This window comes from Larus michahellis, chromosome 9, assembly GCF_964199755.1.
Source record: "Larus michahellis chromosome 9, bLarMic1.1, whole genome shotgun sequence".
In the NCBI taxonomy this organism is placed as follows: Eukaryota; Metazoa; Chordata; class Aves; order Charadriiformes; family Laridae; genus Larus; species Larus michahellis.
The window spans coordinates 10,991,697-11,006,853 of record NC_133904.1 but is presented as its reverse complement, the minus strand read 5'-3'; the positions used below and the strand labels follow the sequence as shown (position 1 = coordinate 11,006,853).

The window sequence follows — 15,157 nt, the reverse complement described above, 5'->3', positions numbered from 1 at the left end:
ATATCCAGAGAGGTGACAAGCACTCCCACTGTGTATCTGCCTGGAGAAATGATGCTTATTCAACTGTGAATAAAAACCAGTTTCACATGACCCATATTGTTCAATGGAAGCTTATTTCAACTTCGGCTGTGAAGTATGGACAATAATAAACTTATGAATCTACAGACCAGCTTAGTGACTTGCTTTGTGACGTTGCTTGTTAAATGATTTATTGCTTTAAATGTATTAGTTTTAAAAGTATTTTTATAAATTTTGTTCTTTTTTTTTTTTTTAATGTCCTCCTTAGCATACAGGGCCAAGCTGGGAATGCTGAACACTATGTCAAAGATCAGAGGACAAGTTAAAACCACCGGCTATCCCCAGACAGAGGGACTCCTGGGAGACTGCATGATACGGTATGGCAGAGAGCTTGGCGATGATTCTATGTTTGGTGAGTTTGTGTATCATCTCCTCTGCGAATATTTCAGCACAAAGCTCTTTGCAGAATATTACTCGGTGACATAACCTATGTAAATAGCTACTGAAGGTAAGAGGGAAAGCCAAGTACAGCGGTCAGGGGGTGATTGATATAATTACAAAACATGATGCTTCTGCATATTTGTCCACCTCTATTGCAGGTGGCTTTGGTAACACTATTACTGACGCTGTCTGATGATTCAAATTATTGCCATAATCGTTTTAGTTTCTAAGTTGCCAAACCTGCATCATTTAGGGTGACTCTTAGATTCACTGTGTTTTGTTCAACCTTTAAATGAAAATAATGAAAATGGTTACCCTGTATTTGAGAAGTAAACTAAGGGAAAAATTTCTTATATGAAAAAATAAACAGTAACTTTAGGTGGGTTTTTTTGTTTTGTTTTGTTTTAAATTAAATTAATGATCTGTTATTTCTGTGCTTTGGAGCAATGCATCTTAAATATGCATTTTCTTGTTTTCATGAAAACGAACTCTGGCTTGGCCATGCTACAATTCTTTGGTAAATCAAGTCTTACCTATTTCCTTTCAAGATATTCTGGTATTTCGCAGCCAAAATCTTAGTAGAGGCCTTGCTTGAGAGCAGGCATGGTGCGTGGGCTTGACTGGAATGAATTTGAAGCATTGTCACAGAGCTACCCAGTGGGTGCTTTTTGATATGGTTGGGATTAAGGAAAAAAAACCAAGAAGAAATACATGAGAAAAAAAAAGGAGAATCCTGGTTTGGGGAAAGAGAGGGGAACTAGGGCTGGGAGAGAGTGGCACGGACTGGGACTGTGTGCAGAAGGCAGTACAGAACCGGCTGGCTTCGTTATGTACTGTTGTTAATATCCGCAGTTTTACACACAGCGGTTGCTTGAAATAGTACCATCTGTGTAGGCGTAGGGACCTCGCGCTGGAGTCCAAGTCGGTGCTGCATAGGGAAAGATGCTGCTGGTAGCCAAAGGCTCGTTTATTCTCCTCACGAAGAGCGAAGTGGCACAACTCATCTGTGAGCTTGGATGTATTTGTGCCTTTGTGAAAGCAAGGGGGATACTAAATAAAACTAGGAAAGGGGAAGGAGCGTTTCAAACACTCTTCTGCCTGCTGATACTTACCTGCTTAATAAAGCATACAGCTCTGTTAAATAGGTGGTTTTAAAGAAGCAGCGACAGTTTTGACCAAAAGGAGGTTTGGAAGAAACACATGCTGTATGTGAGGAAGCTGTAAAACATGATTTTGTGATTAAAAAGTTACTTGATTTTTGTCTATTTACTAATATCACTAAAGTTGTACTAATTAATCAGCTTTGTTTGCAGTTCTCGAAGTGGAGGAGGTTTGTAACCTATGCAAATACAGTAGGGAAAATAGTATTGTTTTTTTTCCCCGATGCCCTTCAGAAAAAAAAAGTATACCTCAGAACAAAACCTTTCCATTTCTAGTTTTCTGTAGGGGACAAGCAAGTGTGTAGCTTGCATTATTTTTTTTACTCTTCGAGGGCCTGCAGCAGATACAATGATACCTATTTGAAATAGCTGTTTCATAAGATAAGTTTTCTGGTTTTACATATATTGAGATATAAGTAGCCTGTTCTTTACCATAGGCCTTGCACTACTGGATGCTGGTGAGAGCATGAAGCAAATGGCAGAGGTGAAGGACTCACTTGATATTAATGTCAAACAAAATTTTATTGATCCTCTACAGTTATTGCAGGACAAAGATTTAAAAGAGATTGGGGTAAGTTTTCCAGGGTAAAGCTTCACTCATCAATAATCAGAGTCAATCAAACTCTAGTTCCTTGAGATATTTTTCTTGAAAGCAATAAGGTAAATAAATTTCACTGCAATTAAGTTTGTCTCTGTAGCAAAACAGTGATGAAATCTGCTTAAAATCGATGCCTGGCTATTTCTCACTTGTCTAACTTAGTTTGCTGTATCGCTTGTACATTTAGTACAAGAAGGATAGTGAAGAAAATGATATTGTTTATTTTTCTGCTATTTTATTTTAACTGACATTTTTATTAATTTTTACGAAGATGTGAGTGGGCTTTGATTTACTGTGACTGATTATCCTGTCGTGCCATCTCTGCCAGCCTAAAGCTGTTTATAATGGAGGATGAATATAACTGTTGAAAAAGGCTATTCAGGGTAATCACAGAATGATCTGAAAAGTGCCATAAAATGTTGAAGTGCCATATGCCAGTATAAGAAAAATAGAAGAAGCTGAGGAACACATTTTTAACCTTTAGAGTTAAGTTTTTCAATGCTTTTGTTTACAATGTGACAATTCAAAGAAAGCCAGAAAGCCAGGCAGTGTCAGTCTGTTGATTCCAATAGACTTGGGTAATGAGCAAGTCAAAACCCTGAGGAAGCGCAGAAATGAAAGTTATTTGTTTACACGTAAATGGATGTGGAAAGCAGAGCAAAAAGATAGTAATAATATCTTGATGTCTGTAGCTGTCTCCGATGGTACATAACTATTTTCAGTTGTAGTTCTTCTGAGCTGATGAAAAGAAATTGTTTGACATTAGCTTTAATGAGCGTTTTGTACTGTCACTTTGAGTCCGTTCTGTAGGTCTGTCAGTCCCACGATTTTTGGCAACAGAAAAGCTTGTGTAGTTATATCAGATAGATGTGTCAAGTTGACACCTAACAAAGAAAGCGAGAATACAAGATTTGTTGGAGCACTGCTTATGGAATGAGAGGGGGAAATAACCCTTTAACTTTTAGCTGACGTATTGCAAAGAATTCAAGAGGTAAAACTGAAATAAATGTAGAATATGGGGACACATATTTAAATTGGATCCTGCTTCTCATTTAGACAATCTGAGGTGTTGCACTTTTAGTGAAGCCCATGAGTTGTATGCCTAAGTTCAGCCAATCAAGGTAGCCAGTTTCCCAAGTGTTAACAAATGGCTGTTTATTTAAAGTCTATACAGTTTAAGATTTCATTCATGTCTATAGTCTCAGACTTACCTGACGCTGCCTTAGATCAAAGGGGTAGAACGGATAATCTCTGAGCTTTGTATTTCTTTGATTCTGCATATATTTGCATCCATAACTGAAATTTCCTTAAATCACAATGTGTTTGTTTGGACATGTCCTTTTTGGACCTTCTTATAAATGTTCTGTCTTATTCAGCATCATTTGAAGAAACTAGAAGGACGCCGTTTGGATTATGATTATAAAAAGAAGCGCCTTGGAAAGATACCAGACGAAGAAGTTAAACAAGCAGTAGAAAAATTTGAAGAGTCAAAGGAACTGGCTGAAAGAAGCATGTTCAATTTCTTAGAAAATGATGTAAGTCTGTCCTGCGTTTTTGTTTGCAGCAGTACATCCAGGAGGGCAATGTGTGTGGGGTTGGATAAAGCCTGTCCCACCCTTCACAGGAGGTACGGTCTGAAAGCAGATAGTGTGCCTCTTTCATAGTCACAGACCTACTGCTGAAACTATCAGCAAAGGGTATGTACCCTACGCTTTCTGAATTGTAGCTCACTTACAGCCAAAGCTTTGCTGCTGATTTGAACTCTCTGAATTATTTTTACCTCTGAAAATCATCGTTATTACTATCTGGCTCTGAACATTCCTCTATAGAGTGAGTTTGTGGCTTGGGCTCAAGTACCTGGACTTTGGCTCAGAGTCCAAATCCATCATGAAATTATACCTAAATAAGGAGCAGCTGTGGTCATTCAGGATAGTCCTCTCTTCTGTCCACACACAGAGGAACAGCAGGGTGCGTTTCCTCCCGTGTAATTGTGGAGCCGTAGGAAAAGAGAGCTGGACCTATTTGGGCCTGTTCCGAAGCTTTCTCTTCTCCTGTAGATGCAGCATAACAGAAAACACCCTTAGAAAGTAAGAAGTGTGCTGTCTTCTGTGAGTAAAATGCAACAAGGGGGAGCTGTTAAGTGGGAACATGCAGCTGCAAGCAGCTTCTCCCTCCCTGCATACCCATTTAATGGCAACTATAAACTAGCCTGTAGCTGCTAAACTGTTTGTGAGTGGGACACGTTTGTTACAGCAGTGTGGAAGTCAGTAAGCCTCTTGCTGTTTTACCAGTGCAAGTTATGTGAGGGCCGAAAAATACATAACGTCCTCATGAACAATTTCAGCACACTGTTCCACTGTGGGCTCTACCAATTGCCCGGTTGCAGTGCGTGTGTTTTGTAATTCTGCCTTGTATAAGCAGCTGAGAAATGTTTCAGATAGTGTTTATCATTAGTCAAATCACCACACTGAGGATAAAACAGTGCATGGATTAAAATGGTTTAGCTGAGCCATTAGAGAACTGGTGAGTTACACTTTCTAGTATAACAAACTCTGCCTTTGGGAGGGGGTGAACTGGATGTCCCTTTGAGGTTTTTTCCATACCCACTTTCTATTGTTTCTGTTTAAAGAAAACTCTGTGCTCCTTCCCTTCTGTTTTCTGTCCCAACCCAGTCTGTGTCCTCCTCAGGCTTCTCATTGCAGCCTTGTTGTCTAACCCCAGGCTGTCTCACTGGGTTTGCAGAGATCTTAACTGCAATTCCTTCCTTCCCATCCTTTCCAGTTCCCCAAATGTCTCCCTTTCTTGGTCTCCTTGCCCTGCAATCTCTGTTCTCTGGTTCCCAGCGATCTTGCCAGGTGCCTTTCCCAGACTCAGTCCTGATCCACATCTCTTTCTCAGGTTTTTGCCTATCTAGTTCCAGACCTCCCACATAGGCACTGTTGCATGCGCTTCTTATCAGATCCATCTTCCTGCCTTTCACACTCAGCCAGTCCCAGGCTCCTCTTGCTTAAGTGGCTTTTAGTCCCTCAAGCTTCTCTGGCCCTTTCCCAGTCTCTCTCGCTCTTCTCCTAATCCACAATTCCATATCCCTCCGGGCTCTTAGTCGTCTTGTTTGGACAGTCCTTCTCTATCCATTTTCTCTGACCACCCCATCCAAACCCCAGGCCCTTTGTGCGTTGTCCTCAGCTGGTTTACATTACTCTCTTCTGACTGTGATGGAATTGTATCAGCTGTTGATTTGGTTCTGTGCATTTCATTTCTCTATGCTATGTGACAATGTTTGGCTCTCTCGGAGTCCCGGTAGAATTTCTAATAATCTTTTGAATCGAGTAAAAGCAGAGAAAGTATAGCACAAAATTGCCATGGGTCCATAAAACATTTGCAGAAAGTTTACTCAGATGTCGTCTTGTGATCCAATGTCTGAAGACATCATAATGGAATGGAAACATGTCAGACTTCTTGGGGTCCGTCTTCTTAATGGTGTCTTAAAGGAAGAGCACAAATAAATATCTGTTAGTGCTCCATCCCCATTACAGCTTGAACTTTTCAGTTTGTGTTAGGGGAGTGAGATTATTTGTTACCTCATGAATAAAAATATTTTGATTTTTCTTTCTCCTTCACGTTCTCCCTTTTCTCAGCATCCATATTTTTGAATGATTGGCTGATACTTTTTAAATCCAAGTAGATAAATCATGTTTCATGTATTGGTTTATAAATGCTGCCATCTAGTGAGGTGAGTCCAGATCATTTCAGAACTGGAGTTTGTAAACATTGCTAATAAACACTAATGGGTCTGAGTCATAAGAGCTGTCACAGTGTAATTTCTTCCAGCGTTGCTGATCAGAAAAGCCTCTCTTTCACCTGCTAAGGGGTCATGTCCTCTTAACTGTTTCGGGCTTGGGTGTTGACAGACAGCTGGCTTGGAAGTTGAAAGCAGAAGGGATTTGCACATTGTGAAAGGAAATGACTCAAGGACGCAGCCCTGAGTTAGTGAACTAGAAGTTACACCTCGGTTTTGTTCAGTTTCCAACTGGCAATTTCTTTGATAGAATCACATATGCTCTATTTCAATAGCCCCCACAAGGTATCACGGTCTTTTGAGATACCAGGTCTGTTTTGAATGATCTGTTTATCCTTCAGCTGAATGTACTGCAGGCTCCTAACAACTATTTTCCTCTCTATTTCAGGTGGAACAAGTTAGCCAGTTGGCTGTGTTTGTAGAAGCAGCGCTAGATTACCATAAACAATCCACAGAAATTTTGGAGGATCTGCAGAGCAAGCTGCAAAACCGGTAAGACTGAACCCATCTGAAAATCTTGAACCTCTTTTGCGGCTGAGGCTCCTGAATGCGAAAAGGCACTGAAGCGACAGATCTCGTAGCACCATCTCACAGATGCACATTTGCTGTGCTCTGTGCCTTACTGGGCTTCATTGCTTTAAACCATTGCCACCTGGCAAGTCCTTGCTGGTGCTGTGAGCCTTTAATGTAATGCAGGATGTGCCCAGAAAGCTTTGAGTGTGTGCGGCATCTCCCACTCACATGTGTGGAGGTTAATCCGGACAGCCTCCATTTGTTTGTAGGTTTATTTAAACTTGCATACTTAGAGTTGTGTTTTGGAGGCTCTGCTGAGAAGTTGGTCTATTTTTATTGAGATTACAGGGTATAACAAAATTCTGCAGCAGAGTAAGGAAATAGCCAGCTGTCTAGGAAATCAGCTGAGGTGTAACGTACTTATGAAAGGCCCAGATACTTTGTGTCCCCCTAACAGAAATAAAAAATGCTGCTGTCATTAATTTGTTATACATCACTTGGAGAACCAGCAAAGAGGAGACCTAGATGACTTGAGTGTTGCCATAGCACAGGCTAACGTTACAGTCATGGAGTCAAGATAACTGTTTAGGGCTTTCCTAAGATCAGAGTGGACATGGTGACTATGGCTATTAGCACAGGGGTAGCCGTGTCTGTAGACACCCTGCACCATCCCAGCTGGAGGGGATGGTGAGACAAGGAGGTCTCGGCTAGGCCGCATGCACGTACAGGAAGAGGCAGTGACAGTTGCGCTGACCGGATGGTTGTTTCCCATTTTCTCTAATAAAAAGGCAGTGTGTGAGATGCAGCCCCTGGGCCTCTGTCCTGGCTGGGTTTCTACATGTGTCATTTGCAGTTGAGCTTTCCAGGGAGCTCATTCCTGGAACTTCTGCTGAACTCAGTGGCAGCTGCGGATGCTCAGCCCTTCTCAGACTCCGTCTGTTAAGCTTTATGCCTCTGTCAGCAGGACCAAAGCATTAAATAAAATAGGGACTGGTTGCAATTCAAATACTGCATGAGAAGTGATCAGCTTTTAATGAATAAACCCGCTCTCTTCCTCCCCCCTCCCCCACAAAAAAAAGCCCAAAACCAAAAAGGGTTCCCCCCCCTCCCCCAACTTCTCAAACACCAAAGCACTAAACCTGAGTGGAAGCTCCATATTTCTTGTAAATCTCTTGCCGCTCTTCTCTGTGTTCCAGAATAAATGTAGCATCTAGTCGGCCTAAACGTGAATTTAAGCCAAAGCCTGTAATAACTACAACTCTGGAAATCGGTGATAATCAGCAGCACAATGGGATTGCTTATAGTTCTTCCATAAAATCATCAGGTAAGCTCGTGGCCACAGAATTAACATGTCGATAGAGGTTTTGCCAGATTGTTGCTTGAGATATTGCTTGCACCGTGAGAACAATGGATCCATGAGGCATTGGTGTCCGTCCACCTGACTCCAGTTTGTTTCCCAGATTTGGAAATGGAATTGAGAAGCAGGATTCCTCTCAACAGGCTCTCACCCATCCTAAATTTCGGTGTGGCATTCTGCTTGGTCTTTTAGGTTCTCTGCATTGCCACTGAGGGTGGGAGGAGAGAGAGGGAGAGGCACTTGCAGAAAACAGTTAATTTCTTGCAAAGACAGAGGTGCCTGAGGTGGGTGTGTTCAATCACTCTCTGGAATCTCTCCGGATGCTAATTTCTCTCCACAGTCTGAGGACCATAAATGATCGGTACAGGGTCTTAATTATTAGCCATGTAAAATTCAGAGAGGTGACTTCCACCCTTACTGATTTTATTGACATATTTTACTTTACTGTCCCCTAAAGCATGCACCAAATGTGTGTGTTTATGAAGTGAAGTACCTAGGTACCCATTGGTGTGGGTGTAGGATCCCTTCTTTTGATTTGGCCCTGATTCCACAAAAGAAATCAGCTGTTGAAAGGTGTGTGAATGATAATAACTAGTAAGGTTACACTACTCATTGAAATAGCTTTTCCTCATCTCATGAATAAAATTGTTTTGCCCTTCCTCCTTAACGACTACAGTGTGTGATGAGAGAAGACCAATAAATAATAATAAAAAAAAACACACAAAAGACAAAAATTTGCAAAGAAAAGAGAATGAAAAAGCTGGGTTTTTTTCCCCCATAAAGTTTATTTGCAAGGAAAATACAGGGGAAGCAGTGAGCCAAAGGTTCCCTTCTCTACTTGGCATGGTATCTAGGATCTTTTTCTGAAGCGTTTTTATTTTTTTTCCTCACTCTCCAATTTCCTCCTTCCTCCAGTCTTGTTCCTTTTTAGAGGTTATCAGGAGAGAAATGAGAGAACTAAAGGTGAGAGAACAAAGCTTGGAGCTGTAACTTCATGCTCCTTCTTATGTCTCTTTAATTTTCTTGCACTCTGCTACAAGATGAAGCTCTCGTACAATCCGTACTGAAGGGGGTTTGCAGCAGTTTGGCAGCATAAATCCACCCGGCAAGATCTTATTCCTCGATTTGTTGCTTTTGTGCCTCAAGGTACTCGAGGGTGTTAGTGAAGCGCCCCGTGCTGTCTGAATGCTGTCAAATGTGGGGCTGGGGAAGACAACCCTTCTCTTTGCCCACTCCTCTCAATTCACACCGCTGCTTCCGAAGACGTGTGATTCAAGGACACATGTCATTCAAAGCACTGGGAACGTTTGCGGCCATCAGTAACTTTCTAGTTATTTTCACAGCACATCTGGATGAAAGTAGCAAAAAACATAGCAAGCTTTAATGAAAATTCAGCACAAAATTTCTAAGCCCCTATCGATTACTTGTCAAGTTATACAGCCTTTATTTTTTCTTCTTTGCGTGTGCAGTGGAGAGAGGAGAACGTGGAGAAAGCATTTGGATATAAACCAGTGTGTCAAACCAGAGATAAAACAGCCCAGATATTACAGTGGTTTATCATTGCCATGAAGCAATTAATCCAAGATGCCCTTTAAGGGTAATCACTCCTGATTTTGGGAGAAAGACAGACTAGATAACTTCTCGAGGTTGCTTCCAGCCCACTTAGTGAAAGAAAAATGCCAGTTTTAATGAGCTAAAATTCAGTGAATGAACTGAAAAATAAATGACCGCTGATCACTAAGATAAGGAAGGCGCGAGCCACTTCTGTTCATTGATTCCATTAATGGAATATTGCATCAACTGTTCGCATATCACTAAATGATGGGCTTTCACTTACTGCGTGGCTCACTCAGTGCTGTCAGAAGAGAAATAAAGCAATCCATGAAAGAGATGTAAAGGAGAAATGAGATATATTTAATAATTGTTGCTCTGCTTAGTGTTGCTAATAACATCAGTCAGAAAGACCGTCTGTCATGTTGTTTTCCTCCTGAAGAAGCTGTGAAATCATTGTTCACTCTTTTCTTTCTCTCGCTGTTCCTTACTCAAAAGTTATCCGTATGGATTTCTGCGGAGCTGCGGTGGGGTCTTTATGCCCTGCACGTAAATGGGGAAACCTTTCTGTTCCTGTTTAAAGTCAGAATCATGAAACAGGTTAGATTTATGGTCTGTGATTTAGAAATGTGTACGAGGTGGCTCTAAGCAAAACTTCTAAATGTTTTAAGGTCTCCATGTGATAGGGGGGATAGCATTGTGATCACCCTCTTTTTTTCGTTTAGAAAATTGACCTCTTCATCCTACACAAACAAGCACTTTCATGCTTAGTTTCCCCTCTTTACACATTGACCCGAGCAAATGTAGACCTTTAATTTCTCTGATAGTGTCACTTGAGGTAAGTAGTATCTTAGCATTCAGCGAACTCATGGGAAACAGGACAGTTCAGAGTAAGCTCTGATACGCTCAGCACAACAACCACAGTCCAGTTCTGATTGTTGAAATGGCTTTTCCTGCGTTTCACCATGGCTTTTCAAGCTAAGTATCAGCTTCTTGGAGCAGAAATAGTTCCTTTATACGGTCCCTAACACATGGGGATTATTTACTACTAACGACTTGCACACGTTTGCAGGGCTAGATTCACAGAAACCACATTTTCATGTTGTGAATTATTTAGCTGCTTTGATTAAGCACAGATAACAAATCTGTGCTCTTATTCTCTTCATGGTTATTCTCATTAATCAGCTGAGGGTACGAGCATCATCTGGCTCACTTTAGAACTCTCTTTAAATGCTGTGTTATGTCCTGCCTTTCACTCTCTTTGTTTGTCAGGTTTGGCTATGATATGAAATAAATGGGTCTGGTTACCACGTGCTGGAATTTAACATAAGCATCTAAATGTTTACTCACCTCAGCTTTGAGGGAGACTTGGATTAATTATCTTAGCAAGCTTCCAATTTGTGATTAGTAAAGTATAATTTTGCTACTATATGCATACAGCATGGTATAGAAGACTGAGTAGATGCAGGTACAGGTAGTAACTCCCTTTGGGGAAGAAAACCAGCCAAAAAAACCCCGAAACAAACCAGCATTGAATGGCATTCCGGTTTCATCCTGTAACACCCCAGAAATCACAGACGGCTTTTTGCTTAACCTGTTTTTGTGGTGGTTTTTTTTCCATTTGTGCTGCCCAGGTTTGAGTGGTCAGGAGATTAATGACAAGTCATCTTTGAACATGACAGTAACGTGTGGCAGTTTAGCTCCGCAACTGGAGAAATTAAGGAGGCGTGTGGGGTGTAGCAAATTAATGTAAACCCTGTTTGCAGGAAAAAAAAAAAAAGTGCGATTTCTCTAGCTTAAATCTTGGCAACAGGAAAGGATGTGCAGGCGTTCAATAGGCAGGAAAAGGCTGGGATCGTGTTGCCAGTTCTGTGATGTTAAACAGCGAGCGCTGCAGACCGTCAGGCCCTGCTGCCCCGTTACCTTGCTCGGGGAAGCTTTGTCTCGGTGGGTCACACAGTAGCGGCAGCGGCCTGGCTCTAACGAAGACTTGGACTGATCCTGCAGCCTGGGGTGAGACCGGTTGTACTGGCCGTGACCGTTACTTAAAAATCCTCCCAGGCTGCCAGACATTTCAGTTCTTTGGGGCTTAAAATGAACCAAACGTGATCCATCTTCTATCAGATACCTTGCTGTCAGAAATTAACTGCCTTGCGATAATAAATTAGCCCCATCGGAGCAGCTGGGGATAGCAAGGAACTTACTTTGTCAATTATTCAGAGTGCTGCTTTCTGCTGTTGACAAGTTGCAATGAGCTGGTACCAGTTCTACCTTGGCAAAGACTGAAAATTAAACCATCTATTTTTGAACAGAATCAGTCCGTTTTTGTTGGGAGACTGTGCCTCATCTTTTTTTTTTTTTTTTTTTTTCCTTTTACTGTTTCAGCAAAAATATATCCAGAACTCTAGTGTCACTGTATTAGACTAGCCGTAATTTAGTTTGTTCCTGTAAAACTTTGTCACTGCCCCGTGCCTTCCACACGCAGAGGGCTCGTGCAGCGCTGGTACAACAGTGTTCGGGGGAGGCTGGCTGAGGGGGGCGGACCTCTGTGTTCTCAGACCAGGACATGTAAATAATAGCTCTCTTCTGTTGGTTTGAAGGGTAAAACATACCCACAAAATAGAAAAGTAATTCCTACTTCCCGGTTTTAACACCAAATATTACCCCCGATTGTATTACTGTCAATTAAAAAGGTGCTTTCACCGGTTCTCATTTAGTGATCACCAGAACCGCTGTCAGCTGGTTTCCTTAAGAGAATTCTCCTTGTTCCTTTTACTAGAAAATGCCTGAACAGTTACTTTTCAATAGTTTCCTACATATTACCATGATTACCAGATTAAAATGCACTTTTAACATTTTAGCTATTATATTTGTATTGCATTACCAATTGTGTGCAGGCTTACCCAGAGAAAAATTACTCTTCAAGATGATTGCGTGATTAGCGTGTGTGGTAGCTGGGGGAGTCAAGACTGGGATATTTGAGAATTGTTGCAATGTTGCAAATAAGGCAACCTGAATAACTTGGTATTTCAGAGGTTTAACTGCTTTGGTGGCAGTACTAGAGTTCTATAGAGTTGTTGTGCTATAATGTGTTTTTCTGGTGTTTACCTGGCAGCAGCGTGAAGTCTTTTCTCCTATTCTTCGTTTATAAATATACTTCAAATTACCAGACTTCTACTTGGATATGCTGTATATGTTTTTAAAAATCTGTTATGGCTGAACTTCAGTTGAACCTCTGGCTCGTCCTTGGCCACAGAGCTAAGCTTGACAATTTGAGTATTAGATTACCTTGCATTAGAATAAGTTATTATTCATAAATATGAATGGACAAATATATTACCCGTGTATCAATACTACAAATCCAAGCCGGTTAACACCGCTTCATGAGAATGTCTTTAAAAAAGCTGACTGCATTTACAAGGTTAACTTCTTTTGCTAATGGTGATTCTGTTCTGCACTTTAATCTATATTTATATTTACTTGTCTTCCTGTTAATAGATGTACTTGGTACTATATTTGCCTATGGTACGGTTAATATTTTAAAAGAGCAGTTTGGAATGAAGACCTTTAAAGCAGGGCAAACAGCGTAAGTCACAAGAGCAGCCAGATAGCGTATTGGAAAACTGTTTTCGTCTATAAAATATTTTGACAGGCCCCATTGTTCCCCGCATAACCTTGGCTTTAGTTCAGAGGAAGGATGCGTACAACAAAGGATTTGAGCACAGGAACCTGGGGAGCAGTACCCCAGAGCTGAGTGTCACCGCTCCAGGCAGGCCAGGCTGGAGGCCTTGCTGCTGCTAAAGGCACGTGTAGCGTGAAAATCCAGGTGTGTTTGCAGGACGGAGCTGAGCCCCTGCCCCCGGTAGCTATTCCCGCAGCAGCGGTGTGCCACGGTGCCGTTTGTTTTAAATGGTTACTTGTCACTTCTCCCGTTGACTCTTCTGCTTCCTCAACTCCTGCCCTTCCAGTTCCACTAGCTGCTGCTCCAAAGAGACCACGTGGATTTTTGGCGACGGTGATTACTCGAACTGTCTGTTTGAGATAAATATCCCTTTGAAAGGGAAGGCAACTAGGAATAAAAGTGGAGTAGCACCTGAACTGAAGGGAGAAACAGAATTATGCTTTAAACTAATTATCACTGCTATTATTTTTTTATATCTAGAAGGACCAGATGTTAATGGGTGAAAGCAATGGAAAAGCTGTTTGGGGGTGTTGAGGGAGAAATTCATGACAGCAGGACTACCTTTTTTGACCCGTTGTTTTATGCTTGGTGGCTGTGGGACGCTGTGAAGCTCTATTAATATGGGGTTTTTTTCTGTCACTGGGGCAGGTTCTTCAATGCACATGGATCAGCCTTGCTGCCAAGCTCTCTATGACTTTGAGCCAGAAAATGAAGGCGAGCTTGGGTTTAAGGAAGGGGACATCATAACTTTGACCAATCAGATTGATGAGAATTGGTACGAGGGGATGTTAAATGGAGAGTCTGGCTTCTTCCCCATTAATTATGTTGAAGTGATGGTTCCCTTGCCTCAGTGATTGTGTCATTCAAGCTGTGAACATGATTTCATGACTGAAATGGATTCACAAATGTTCTGTCAGTGTGGCATTCTGTGAAAGCCTTGCTATTTGACTGACTTACTGACTTTTGTATGCGTCTTTTTAAAATGTATTTATTTTATATTCAAAAAAATTTTACCTTTCCTGAGTCCATCAACCTGCAAAAAAACCCATACCCAGTTTTTTTGCTTTGTGCCTTGAAGATCACTGTATGGAGTGTTTACCGGTAGCTCACTGTTGCTCCAAAAATGCATTTCCTTGCTATTATTGTACGTGGATTTTTTTTATCTTTGGCTGCAATGATTTTACTATTGAAAACCATTTTTAAAAATACTGTAAGCGAAGCTAACTGTAACCAGTTCCTACGTTACTGATGTCATTGAGCTCTTTTCATCTATCACACTGTAATTTATTGTGAGCAAGTTAATCCATGTTTCACATTGTATGTTGACAAAAGGCAAAGTGGTTGTTGTCAATATTATGATGTTGTACTAAGTACAAGTTCTCAGCATTGAAAATTCCTATAATTTACTGACCAAACTGAATAAATATTTCTGTGGGATAAGAAGAGTGGTTGCTGCTTCTATTCCTATAGTTCTGGCATTTGTTTTTGAGCTGGAGGTCACTTTTGCTAAATATATCAGCTTTCAGTGAAGAGAACAATGCTACATTAAAAAAATGCATAAATAAAGCCAAAGTATTAGTTTTATGAAGCCTCAGCCACTGGAATTTTAAAAATCTTGCTCTCTCCCTACTGATTGTCTAGCATTTATGATGTCTGTTTAAAATTTTCTTCTAGCAGGAGGATAAGAAAAAAATTCCTTTGAAGTAAGTACAAACCCATTCTACTTCCACAGGGCTTGTAGAGAACTCCATTGAGATAAATAGGTGAGTATCACTGGTGACTACTGCAAACAAAGGGAAAGTCAACATGCTCCCACTTTTTTTTTTATTTATTTGAAGGGGATAGAAAACAAGGAGAAAGAGAGAGAAAGCTAGGTAGAGAAGGAAAGGCATGCTATAACTAAGAACATAAAAAAAAAAAAAAAGCCTCAAAACAAAGGACAGACAGACTCAGGTATCTTAAGTACAGCACAGGAAAGACAGACCCCAAAAGGCCACAGAAATGATCCGAGGGCAGGAGCACCTCTGCTGTGAGGACA

At 41.1% G+C, this 15,157-nt stretch overlaps 1 protein-coding gene across 4 annotated transcripts in view; it reads left to right on the top strand.

The window, feature by feature from the left end:
- SH3GL3 (SH3 domain containing GRB2 like 3, endophilin A3) overlaps window positions 1-15,028 on the top strand; it is a 56,891-nt gene extending 41,863 nt beyond the window's left edge. For 3 of the 4 annotated variants that reach the window (XM_074600820.1, XM_074600821.1, XM_074600822.1), the window contains 6 exons: window positions 287-430; window positions 2,057-2,190; window positions 3,594-3,752; window positions 6,405-6,508; window positions 7,726-7,853; window positions 13,768-15,022. In XM_074600820.1, the coding sequence (XP_074456921.1) occupies window positions 287-430; window positions 2,057-2,190; window positions 3,594-3,752; window positions 6,405-6,508; window positions 7,726-7,853; window positions 13,768-13,973 (875 nt within the window). In that variant the 3' untranslated portion in view covers window positions 13,974-15,022. Of the gene's footprint in view, window positions 1-286; window positions 431-2,056; window positions 2,191-3,593; window positions 3,753-6,404; window positions 6,509-7,725; window positions 7,854-13,767 lie in introns of all 4 variants that reach the window. The other variant, XM_074600819.1, reaches the window with a different exon arrangement.
- The last annotated feature ends 129 nt before the right edge of the window (window positions 15,029-15,157 follow it).